General features: G+C 42.1%; 1 protein-coding gene across 3 annotated transcripts in view; it reads left to right on the forward strand.

The window, feature by feature from the left end:
* Positions 1-12,732, forward strand: part of TRPC4AP (transient receptor potential cation channel subfamily C member 4 associated protein) — a 561,565-nt gene that overhangs the window by 141,405 nt on the left and 407,428 nt on the right. For all 3 annotated transcript variants that reach the window (XM_069243893.1, XM_069243896.1, XM_069243894.1), the window contains exon 6: positions 728-856. In XM_069243893.1, the coding sequence (XP_069099994.1) occupies positions 728-856 (129 nt within the window). The remainder of the gene's footprint in view (positions 1-727; positions 857-12,732) is intronic.

Genomic DNA, 12,732 nt, shown 5'->3' on the forward strand with positions numbered 1-12,732 from the left:
ATCAATCTAGTAACCCGGTCAACAAATTATCTCTTGTGCAGTAGTCATCTATCCATTTCCATTTACTCAATTTCTTCCTGTTTCTAACAAGGCTAAACCACCACAAATGAGAATAAAATGTAGAAAGTTCCAATAGTTTAGAGTATTGGTACATAAATATATGGGAATTCTGGATGAAAATCTTCTGTGATTAGGAAAGTCTTTGGATTATTCAGATGAACAAATATTTTAGCACTCCTGGTAGGCCCAACAGGGCGCAGTTAACATTAACGCTCCTCGAAGGGTGGGGATGTGTGAGATGGCTGGTTGACCTTCTTAAGCAGCGATGCTTTATTGAGCATCGCACCACTTGTTTAAATTTCTGAGACAGTGTGGGATATCTAGACTCCCAGCTGTTCTCCAGTAGTTGTTTATTTCTAGACTGATGTTTATATATTTAGAGCTGAGGCTTAGGGCCAGGCAGAGAGGTTGGTGGGCGAGGACAAAGGCACTTTGATGTGATGTGTCTGTGACTGTCTGTCATGCTTTTCAACAGTTTAAGTTGTAATAAACGTGTTGCCGCTGATGTAATGTTTACTGCTGCTTGTGTTACACAGCATCTGCTTCCTGAAGCGTGTCAAATGTTGACAGCCAACAATTTTTTCTCCAAGTGTAAATGGGCAAAAAAAATCTAATATATATTTAATGGACCTTCTTTAATTATCCTCCTTTTTATTTTTTTGTTTAGACTGAAGGTGTCACCAAGCGGTTGGCAGAAAGAAGTGACTTTGTGTTGTTTCTGTTTACACTTATGTCAAACAAACAGACATTTCTACAAACTGCTACACTCATTGAAGATATCCTGGGAGTTAAAAAGGTGCGAAACAAGTTATGCAAATGTGACATAGCTGATCCACACTAAGATTGTGAGACTTAATTGCTTTTTTTATTTTTTTTTACAGTGATTGTTGAATGATTGAGGCTTTTTTTTTTACTTGTTTACATAATATAAGTGTGGGTAAAACATTAGCATAGTAACCTTTTGTGTGTCAAATAACATTCCTTGGGGTATGATTGAGTTCTGTCCTTAAGACAACTTAAAATTAGGGGTTATGTTTTCCAGTTACTGTGTTTTTCTTTAGCAGTCGTTGTGTTTGATAATTGTCTTGCCCATTTGTGGTTCTTATTTGAACTTCCACTGGTCTTTCCTCAGTCCATAATCCTCTTCTGAAATGTTTCATTTGTTTTATTATGTTCGGCTTAAACTTTTGTCTAGCACTTGTATTTTTTTTTAACCATCACATTTAGCTGTTGCATTGTGGCTCTCCTTCGATCACAGACAGCAAGCATATGCACATTTTACAAGATGTGGTTCTCTGTCATCCATGTAAAATTGCCTTCTCCTTTTATACTCTTAATTTTTGTCAATTAATGAGTCATATAGTTTTCCCACTTTTTCCATACAATTAAAGTCTCCATTAACGTGTTTTGACCTACTTCATCCTATAGATGAGCATTCTAGTCTAAGTGGTTAGTAGCTGAGTAATTGTATTTATATTGTGCTTACTCCCCATACGAAGTGTCAAAGTGCTTTTCGGCAAGTAGCGTGCTACTCCGGAACCCAAAAGGATTAGTGGTAGATTAGAATAGGGAAATATGAGTACAGTATTAGTATGACTTAATTTGAGTGTAGGATATGTGAGTTTCTTAGTTGGATTGACTGGAGTAATGGAGGGATAGAGGAGGGAAGATTCCAAAAGTGTTAATTGGGAGTTTATAATAATAGGATGAGGCTTGGAATGAGTAGAGGAGAGATGGAGGGAAGAGTCTGTAGAAAGGGATTAGGGAAATCATAGTAGGAGAAGGAGTTTTCGATAAGTCAACGGTGAGATAAATGAGGGAGAATTTAGTAGGGTTGTTTGGACGATCATAGTAAGCTAGAAGGGTGATAGGACGCACAGACCCCCACAAGCTGTGCAGAGGCAGAGGTGTGGCCACAGCGTGCACAGTGCACAGCACAGCGAATGATCTTCCCGTCCGGCTCTTGGAAAGCTTGGGTGTGGACCCGACCTGGAACCCAGGAAGCACCAAGAGGTGAGGTATGAAAAGACATGAGAGCGAGGAGCGATGCAAAAGCCCCCCTACGCTCGTGGATGCTGCGCTCCGAGCCCACGCGGGCCCTGCCACCACTGCCAATGGTTTCACCTACCAGGCCTCCTGGGAGAGAGGGCTGAGCAGACCAGACCAGAGTGGAAGTTGAGGAGTGAGTGAGGGTGGGGGGTGGGGGATGGGGCCCAAGGGGGTACCCGGCGTATCGAGGCTGTAGCCAGCCTTCGCTAAGTGCGTGCCCCTGCATCCTGCGGAGGCGGGCCACCTAGTGCCACGTGCGGCTTGCGGGAGGTATGGAATGCCCCGCTCAAGCCCCCTGCTCAAACCATAACCATCTGAGCATTTGCCCCCCTCCCGCCCAGATCCAGCTCAGGTGGGCTGGATTCTGCTTGCCACCTGCATGTTATTGCCAGCATATCACTGCCACTCACCGCACCCTGCTTACTTCACTTCGTCTCAATTCAATCACACTTACTGCAGCGGCCCAGTGACTCAGCACTGCAGCGCTCTAGCAACTCAGATACGGGCACAGAGGCTTGTGAAATAACCTGCAACACAGCCAGTTTTGCTCCTATTGCCCCTCTGCCCTCAAATGCATTTTTAACCACACTCATATCTCCACCGACAGACAGAGGCCACCAAATTCCAGGCTCGATACAAGCAGTACAAACAATGTCTAACCTGTGCAAGGCTAAGGTCTCCAAGAAGAGATCAAGTCGGCGCTCATCCCAATTAAAAAAAATTAAAAAATCAATCAAAATCCGCTCTTGCATACTTGGAAAATGTCTAACTTTCTGTCCTTCCATCGACAAATTCAAGTAGTGGCAAGATGCCTCCAGGCCAGACAGACTCCCAGCTCAGAGCTACCCAGAATATTACCAAATTCCCCTCCGAGAAAACCATGTAAAGCAAGCCGGGGGGTCACATCTACACACAGTTTGCTCACAGCTTTGGATGCTTCAGCCCCTGTGGCCGTCTAATACCCTGAGATCACATCAGAGTGAACAACCCAAAAACCTCACTGAAGAGACAGCCACCAGTCCCAGCACAGTCATGATCTAACAAGCCTAAACACGAACAATGCTGAAGCAGCAGCAAAACAGGGCAAGTCAGCCAAAGGTACCACCCAAAGATCGTTTTGGGATTTTTTCTCGAGAGCACCTAAAAACAACAGCATATGTTTCCGGCCAGCCCCCTTTTGGGGATAACTAATACACCAAGAAACTTTCCAAACAACACGCAGCAAACTGCCGGGACCTAGCATACAATAGATCGGCTCAGCCGAAGGATGATATAATCATAAAAATATCATCAAATAGTGTCACAGATAATACACTAACAGCAACGGCAAACCACACAAACTACGAGGATTGGCTTGAACATGGCAGTGGAAATGTCACCTTTTCTAGTCTTCCAAGTGATGCAGCTTTCCAAACAGGAGCACAGGGCCCATGTTGCCGCACCTCACATTGTTCTGACTCCACAAAAAAGCAGCCCGCAATCGGAAAAGGCATGCCCATGTTTCAGCTGTGGGCTACTAGGGCCTCTGGTTCCCACACACGACTATTATACAGCTTTGGAACGCAGACAGGTGGCTAGCAACGAAAGAAAGTACAGCGACTCTTTTGTCATTCAGCACTACTTGCCTTATAATACAAGCCAGATGGACCTACCAAGTGCCCAGGTGAATGAAACTTCTCCGGTACCTCAGATCGACACGGATCAGAGTAACCTACTGGCATCATTCAATACAACTCTGACAGCCACAATAAATGCCCTCACATGGCAATCAGACAAACTAGAAATACAACTGGATTTTTTTGCACGCCTTAGCTAAATCCATCAATAAATTAGAAGCAAAGTTCACAGCCCTGGGACAAAGAGGGTTATGCGTCGACACCATAGCACCTATCAACAGCACACCTGTATGTGCTTGCACACCGATTGTGGACAAACTATCATCCCTACCGGAGATCTTGAACACCATGATCACATAATGGAAAACAGCTCTGCAAAGCATAAGTCTCTCTAGGCTTCCAACATGTGATATAGCGCAGGTTACACAAGCAAATCAAATCCCAACTTTTGAATCAAACCGAACATCAATCCAAGAGGTGTACTCACTCTTAACTCCTGTTGTACTCCCGGCTCCGCTGTCCCGGCCGGATAACTTGCCTATCACCCCAAATGCTGGGGAGAACACGCTCAATGAGGCCAAGAACACATCACAGCAGTCCCCCACCTCACCCCAATGGCGGACAGAAACAGAGAGAAGTAGAGGCTTGCAGCAGAGTTCATACTGGCCGAAGAAGCAATCAAGGAGAGCCAACAAGGGGCTAAAAAAGGCAAAGAGTAAAATTAAAAAGAACACATTACAGGCACTGCAAAGAAGGGAACACATGGTGGCATCTCCAGAAGATTCATGCACATAGTTAATCTTTAAGTGCGGAAGACTGATTTAAAAAAAAAAAAAAACACCAGGAAAATCAGAATGCTCCGCATCCACCAGACAACCTATCTACACAGCCACTGGCCCAAGTTTGTGGACCCAACAACGGCACCACAAGCACAAAACCAAGTGAGCCTTGTGGACATTCAGCTTCAGCGAAAACTACATCAGACCCCAAACCGGCTACTCTTGTTGTGGTGAGTACCGTTGTTGCACTCCACAACTCGGAAATGAGAAAGTTAACTGATTACAGCTGGGAGTAAACAAGGAGAACCAAAAGTCACTTAGGGGAAGAACCAGGGAACGAATGAGCCAGGGAACAGCGCAGCCTCTGCTGAGTTAGCGCTTATACTCCAATACCTCTCTGAAAGCAACCATGACATCTTTAACTGCTCGAACCTGCTACAACTGTGTAGGGAACTATCCGAGGCAATCAACATAAACTCTGACGATTTCTTAAGAATAGCAACCAAGGTACTACCCGAATACAGCAATCACAGCAAATCAACCATCATGACCTTAAGCTCTCTCCGGCATTGGCGGAACGGATACTGACAAACAAGCGGACTCTTGAGGAATGGGGCATAATGGTAGAGTTGTTGGTCAGTCTAAATATCCCATCCCCCTAAAAAAAAAAAATTAAAACCCAACATCAAAAACCTAGCACCCGCAACATTTTAAGAGGGGTAGGTCATCTCAAGGCTGAATAGCGGAACATCAGTCTCTCCATATCCTGATTTTGACCATGGAAATGAAACCAACACTAATAAGAGCCCCGTCACTGCTAACAGAATAGCTCAGCATTATGCCTAACAACAATAACCAAGTTGAGAGCTGTGAACGCCATTGGATAGTTATCTTTTGGAACGTCAAGCACCTAAAGAGGCTCCTAAAACACGATGCAGCTCAACCGCTTCTAAAGAACGCCGACATATTATGCCTGCATTAAACCTGGCTAACCTCCCCTCTGACAATCCCAGGATTTCATGAAATATACCAATGTGCAATAACAAGAAATCTCTTTGGGCAGCCTTCTCGTGGCCTCTCGATATATAGCTAAACGTTAATCTAGACTTCAAAGTCTGCACAGTTCCTACACAAAATCAAATGCTGCAAGCAATAAGATTGGAAATCCTAACACCAAAAGGCCATATATCAAAATCTCTTCTAGTCAATCTCTATTTCAACATATTTGGCCAAACGAGAACAGAAACTGTCACAGCTAGTAGATACTTTGGATGGAGTATTCTGCAATCATATCGCTATAATATCATAATTTGTGGGGACTTCAACCTTAGACTTTTAGGAACAAGGACAGACCCAAATCAACCAGCATGCTCATCCACCCAACATCATCAATGTTTCCTCAGCAAACACGGCCTCTCTACTATTCAGCATTCTCAAAAAGTAAGCTCCTCTGCACAGACTTTTCCAAAAACCTTTCAGGGAAAGAGCACCCTAGACTGTTGTAGTTTGACTCTTGCTCTAGGCAAGACTGCTGGTTTAAGGATGACAGTACTTATGTCTTTATCCGACTATGCCAGTCCTACAACAAGTCGCAACTGTCGTCCCCACCCTCACGGCTCACAAGCAGTACCTCACCAAAAACCCAAACAGTAAAATGTGCTTTGTGGCAGCCTTTACTCATGGACTCAGGAGTGCGACATCTCAGGGAGCGTCGTGGTTAAACAGAGATTAACTCTTTCTCACATGAACAACATGTCTCAATCAAACACAGGCAATGAAGGAGATGCAGTAAAGTTTTCAGTAGGTTTTATTAACAAGACTGCAATCTATGATAAGTTGCATGGGCTGCAATGATAAGGATAATGAACAATGCAAGAAGCAGAATTGTGAACACGAGAGTCATTAATACAAAGACCCCCACCACCTTGCAATAACAAAGTGACATGAGATATGGAATATCTTCTTTTACCCTAGCATGATGAACCTAACATCTAACCTGAAGAGAGCTAGGTGTGTTGACCCTAATCTGCCAGTACCATGTCCATAAGAAGAGCCCCCCAACCTCGTTACCTTGGAATGAGGTCTCTCGGTCAGCCTCCATAGGTACAAGAAAGCTGGGTCAGCATCTAGGTGACGTTTAGCATTTTTGGGCGTCAATGACATCTGGTAGGAATCCCTCTGACTATCTGTCCTTGTAAGGCGCATTTATAAAAATCTGATTGGACCCCTGTGTAGGACTCTTCCCAATCGATAGATAGCAAGACATGCGTTGGGCGGCAATTACATAAACAGTTCCCTCTATAGCACAAAGTGGGAAAGTACCTAATGTGAATACCTACATCTAATGTATCTCTGCCGCTGATAGTGACGCCTTAAAATCGCACTGACCGCTTGGAACTGAAACATTGTCCTAACTAAAAACAATGCAGCCATCATGGAAAGATATAATTAAATAAGGGTGCTAAAAGAGAGCAAACGAATTAGGGTTAAAGTCACTGGGTGATGGGGGCACAAGTCTGCAAGCCAGAAGGCAAAGCTAACTCCTGCTTCTCATTAAAACAAGATAGGAGTCGCTACAAGACTACATCTTCGCCTCTGAGGAAGTCATTAAATGGCTGGCATCTTTTGAAAACTTACAACTAAATGCCAGTGATCACCTTCTACTTATAGCAAACTTTGTGAATCACATAAGGTGTCTGGAAACACAAAAATTAATAGGAACTTCCTGGGGGAGGGGGGGGGGGAACAAAGAATCACAAATAATTAGACAAAGAAAATGAGGACCATTTGCATCCCAGGCATACAATTTCAGGATAAACTCCAGTGGCCAGACTATGCTATCAGTGGTGGTCAAAACACTCTGAATTAAATGGCCAGACATCACTAACAACCTCTTACAACAAGCAGGATCCTCCAACACCTCACAACGGCATTTTGCAAAATTCCTTCCCAACATCTTATAATGGAAAGTAAGCAGAGTTTTGGAAGACTGAGCACACTACATGGCAAAACTAAGGATTCTTCCATGAAAATGGAGCTAGCCTTACAATCACGAGCACACATCAAGCAACATAAGCAGCTGATCTGGTCCTTAAAACACCAACAAGTGCCAAGGGAGTCTGCGCTCCCCCCTCCCACCCTCTCCGAACAACCAGGGGTAAAACCTGGTATGTATTAGTCCCATCCGGCCCCGGGACTTGCTCTCTCTCCAGGCAAAATTTCCACCATCCTGCATAGCATGAGGTCGTCTGGGGCCCCCGGCCCCAATAGTATTCCTGCACAAATCGTCAAGGAAGACACGGAGCTGTGGTCTCCATTTCTCTCTGCACTTTACTGCTCCTGTCTAGAGACACAGGAAGTTCCATCGAATTGGGGTGGTTACCCCAAATTTACAAAAAGGGTGATAGGCTATTCCCAGCTAATTATCGTCTTATTGCCCTTTTGGACATTGAAGCAAAAGGTTTCGCCTCAGTCCTTTTGGAAGAATTACAAAGCTGGGCAGATGCCAAGAGGATAGTTCCCCATTGTCAAACTGGCTTTAGGGTGAACTCTGCGACTACAGACAACATTGCAGGCCCTTTTTTTTTTTTTTTTTGATGCAGGAGGCTACCGTCAAAAAGACGCTGCCACTCTTTGCTTGCTTTGCGGATTACTCTGCAGCCTTTGATGCAGTGAACAGGAAGCTTTTGGAGAAAACTAAAAAAAAAAAACGGGACATCCTAAGTAAGTTACGAAGGGCAATAACTCTATTGTACACATCCACCTGGGTAAGGGTTAAGCTGTTGAGCTCTGCTGTCAGCAAGGAGATCCCCACCACTAACAAGCTAAAACAAGGATGTGTTCTAGCTCCTCTACTGTTCAACCTATACACTGCAGATATGTCGCAGGCACTAAGACATGCAAACCTGATCCCGCCAAGAATCGGAAACCTTAAAGTCATCCTCTTGCAATATGCAGACGATATTGTTTTGCTGAATCATTCAAAATCGGGTTACGAAAAGCAATAAGAGCCTTGCACAGCTACATCATGGCAAATTAAATGAGGGCGAACACTTTCAAAACTAAAGTAGTAATATTTGGAGGGTCATTGAAACACCAACATTCTCTTTGGATACTGGGCCCACTTATCATTAGCAGCAAAGATGTGCACAACTATCTGGGCGGTTGGCTATCATCATAGGGAAAGCTCAAAGTCCATCTCCACCAACTGATGACAAAGGCTGATTTTATAGTGACCAGAATATGTCAGTTAAATAACATAATAGAAAGCCCTTCAGCAAGACTAATTCTCCAAATTCTCAAAGCCTCTTTCCTTCCAGCTTTAAATTATGGACATTAAACCTATCCAGGTCAACTTACCACGCTGATAGAAAATCTTCAAGTAAAAATGTAGGAGTGTTCAAGCTGCCACAGTACATAAGGACTCATCGGATAAGGCTACAGTTTGGCCTGGAAGGCCAGAACTCGGCCCAAACGGGGGCCTTCCTGAAATACTATCACAGGATAATAATGGCCCCAACCAACACTCTGAAATCATCTCTTATGCCACATCTTTGAAACAAAAATGAGTCCCTGGTCTAAATACCTAACGGCAGCACTAAACAAACTTCAAATCCAATTAAATCTGTGCTGAAAAGACAGTCAAGAACGCTTTCCTGGGCAAGTGATTTGGAAAAACTGAGCAATACTCCTGTGCGAGAAGCGCTGGCAGCATCCTACATAAACATCTCATAGCACTTGGCTCCTTAGCCATACCTGGCCTGCACAATTAGGAAAGCTCGCGTGACATTGATTGCTTTCGCAAGACTGCTTGGCCTGAAGATAAAGGAGCTGAACTGAAAATGGAACTCTCTCACCAATATAAAAGGTTGTAGGTTTTGTGGATACAAAACAGATATTTATCCATCTACTATGCTGCTGCCTGGCTCTCACGAATGCACGACTCAAGTTATTAAGACCTCTGTTCCTTTGCCATGGCATAAGGTCCTGCACAGAGGCCAGGTCACTGGTGTTTGCCATAAAGGAGCCAGCTGAGCTGGCCAAATTTGGGAAGTTTACCAAGCAGCTCCAAGCAAAACAGATTGAATGTTCAATTCTCACTTAGACTCTCTCTCTTTTAGCTATAAACTATATTGTAAAATTGATTGCATAACGCTGTGACATTCATTTTTTTTCTTTTCCGTTCTTTAAAGCTTGAATACATATGCATGGATTTTAATTTTAATTATTCTGTTGCTTTAGATTTTGATAATGGCGGCGATATGAATTTTAGGCATGTCACTTCCCGTAACAAGAAATATCAATTCATTTTTTTTCTATGATTACTTATAGATGGGATGCACTCTAATTCCGTTAGATAGGCAACATTTTCTCCGTTATGATGAAAAGTAGGTTTGCTCACTTTTGCAATGCTAGCATTTAATAGCACCCTGTTTACTGACAGCTGATGATCCGCTTCGAAAGCATGTATGTTATATTGTTATCCAATCAAACAGATCACAAGTCATCATGATGGAATGTCTTCCGGATTGTATACCATTTTTTTTATTTATATATATATATATATATATATATATATATATAATATCCTTTCCTATATATTTTGCTGCATTCCTGTGTATTCTTGCAATGATTTTAAATAATCATGCACTAAAGGGATGATACTATGTTAATTTAAACATAGTAGTAAACTGAGGTTTGGGCTGAGCCACGAGCGGTAGAGGAGGAAAGAGCTTTGGTAGGGTTATTTTGAAGATTGTAGTAGTAGAATAGGTTTGGGATGAGTCAGAGAATGGGGATGGAGGATAGATTGATAGAGGTATTATATGGTGATAGGAAGACCGAGTAAAGCTTACAAGAGAGTAAAGCAAATGTTTTTTTTTTATTTTCTCTTGTACACTAGGACTAAAGTAATAAATAGTTACCTATATATATATATAGCAAGGAGATTTTATGTGTAAGGAATATAATAATGGATATAATATTTTGAGATGTAAAGTTGTACTGTATACAGACTCAAGATTTGTAATATTTGAAGTTAATTTAATTGTCAAGTTTTCTAACATTGTTTTATTTTTCCTCAATATTTCAGTAGCGGAATGCTTGCAGATGAATGGTTAAGATAACATTTGCTCATTGTAATAGATAAAATGAAAACTGAGATTTAAAGGTATCTACTCTAACTTATCCAGGAACAATGCAATGGCCTATGAACATGTTAAGCATAGAATAATGTACACATATGTGTATACACACACACACACAATATATATATATATATATATATACAGGGAGTGCAGAATTATTAGGCAAGTTGTATTTTTGAGGATTAATTTTATTATTGAACAACAACCATGTTCTCAATGAACCCAAAAAACTCATTAATATCAAAGCTGAATATTTTTGGAAGTAGTTTTCAGTTTGTTTTTAGTTTTAGCTATGTTAGGGGGATATCTGTGTGTGCAGGTGACTATTACTGTGCATAATTATTAGGCAACTTAACAAAAAAAAATATATACCCATTTCAATTATTTATTATTACCAGTGAAACCAATATAACATCTCAACATTCACAAATATACATTTCTGACATTCAAAAACAAAACAAAAACAAATCAGTGACCAATATAGCCACCTTTCTTTGCAAGGACACTCAAAAGCCTGCCTTCCATGGATTCTGTCAGTGTTTTGATCTGTTCACCATCAACATTGCGTGCAGCAGCAACCACAGCCTCCCAGACACTGTTCAGAGAGGTGTACTGTTTTCCCTCCTTGTAAATCTCACATTTGATGATGGACCACAGGTTCTCAATGGGGTTCAGATCAGGTGAACAAGGAGGCCATGTCATTAGATTTCCTTCTTTTATACCCTTTCTTGCCAGCCACGCTGTGGAGTACTTGGACGCGTGTGATGGAGCATTGTCCTGCATGAAAATCATGTTTTTTTTTAAGGATGCAGACTTCTTCCTGTACCACTGCTTGAAGAAGGTGTCTTCCAGGAACTGGCAGTAGGACTGGGAGTTGAGCTTGACTCCATCCTCAACCCGAAAAGGCCCCACAAGCTCATCTTTGATGATACCAGCCCAAACCAGTACTCCACCTCCACCTTGCTGGCGTCTGAGTCGGACTGGAGCTCTCTGCCCTTTACCAATCCAGCCACGGGCCCATCCATCTGGCCCATCAAGACTCACTCTCATTTCATTAGTCCATAAAACCTTAGAAAAATCAGTCTTGAGATATTTCTTGGCCCAGTCTTGTCGTTTCAGCTTGTGTGTCTTGTTCAGTGGTGGTCGTCTTTCAGCCTTTCTTACCTTGGCCATGTCTCTGAGTATTGCACACCTTGTGCTTTTGGGCACTCCAGTGATGTTGCAGCTCTGAAATATGGCCAAACTGGTGGCAAGTGGCATCGTGGCAGCTGCACGCTTGACTTTTCTCAGTTCATGGGCAGTTATTTTGCGCCTTGGTTTTTCCACACGCTTCTTGCGACCCTGTTGACTATTTTGAATGAAACGCTTGATTGTTCGATGATCACGCTTCAGAAGCTTTGCAATTTTAAGAGTGCTGCATCCCTCTGCAAGATATCTCACTATTTTTGACTTTTCTGAGCCTGTCAAGTCCTTCTTTTGACCCATTTTGCCAAAGGAAAGGAAGTTGCCTAATAATTATGCACACCTGATATAGGGTGTTGATGTCATTAGACCACACCCCTTCTCATTACAGAGATGCACATCACCTAATATGCTTAATTGGTAGTAGGCTTTCGAGCCTATACAGCTTGGAGTAAGACAACATGCATAAAGAGGATGATGTGGTCAAAATACTCATTTGCCTAATAATTCTGCACTCCCTGTGTGTATATATATATATATATATATATATATATATACATATACATACACACACACACATATATTTAAACGTAAGTGAAATATACATTCGTTAAATAGGCTTAAAGAGTATGTATGTATGTATTTTGTTATTATAAAAAAAGTAATTATACATGTTTCTTAAAGAAATACAGATATCTAGATATATACACATAACCAAATTATAAATGTTTACCAACACACGCATATGCAGTCCATTGCTCTTTGGATATGGTGATTATGAAGGAAAGAGCCAACTCTTGAGTAGTCTTCTGAAGATAAGATAGTTATCCTTGGATCTTATATTTGGGGGTAATGAATTCCATAGTTTGGCCGCTTAGACAGAGCAGCATGTACCACCTA

The sequence above is a fragment of the Pleurodeles waltl genome, chromosome 7 (genome assembly GCF_031143425.1).
Source record: "Pleurodeles waltl isolate 20211129_DDA chromosome 7, aPleWal1.hap1.20221129, whole genome shotgun sequence".
In the NCBI taxonomy this organism is placed as follows: Eukaryota; Metazoa; Chordata; class Amphibia; order Caudata; family Salamandridae; genus Pleurodeles; species Pleurodeles waltl.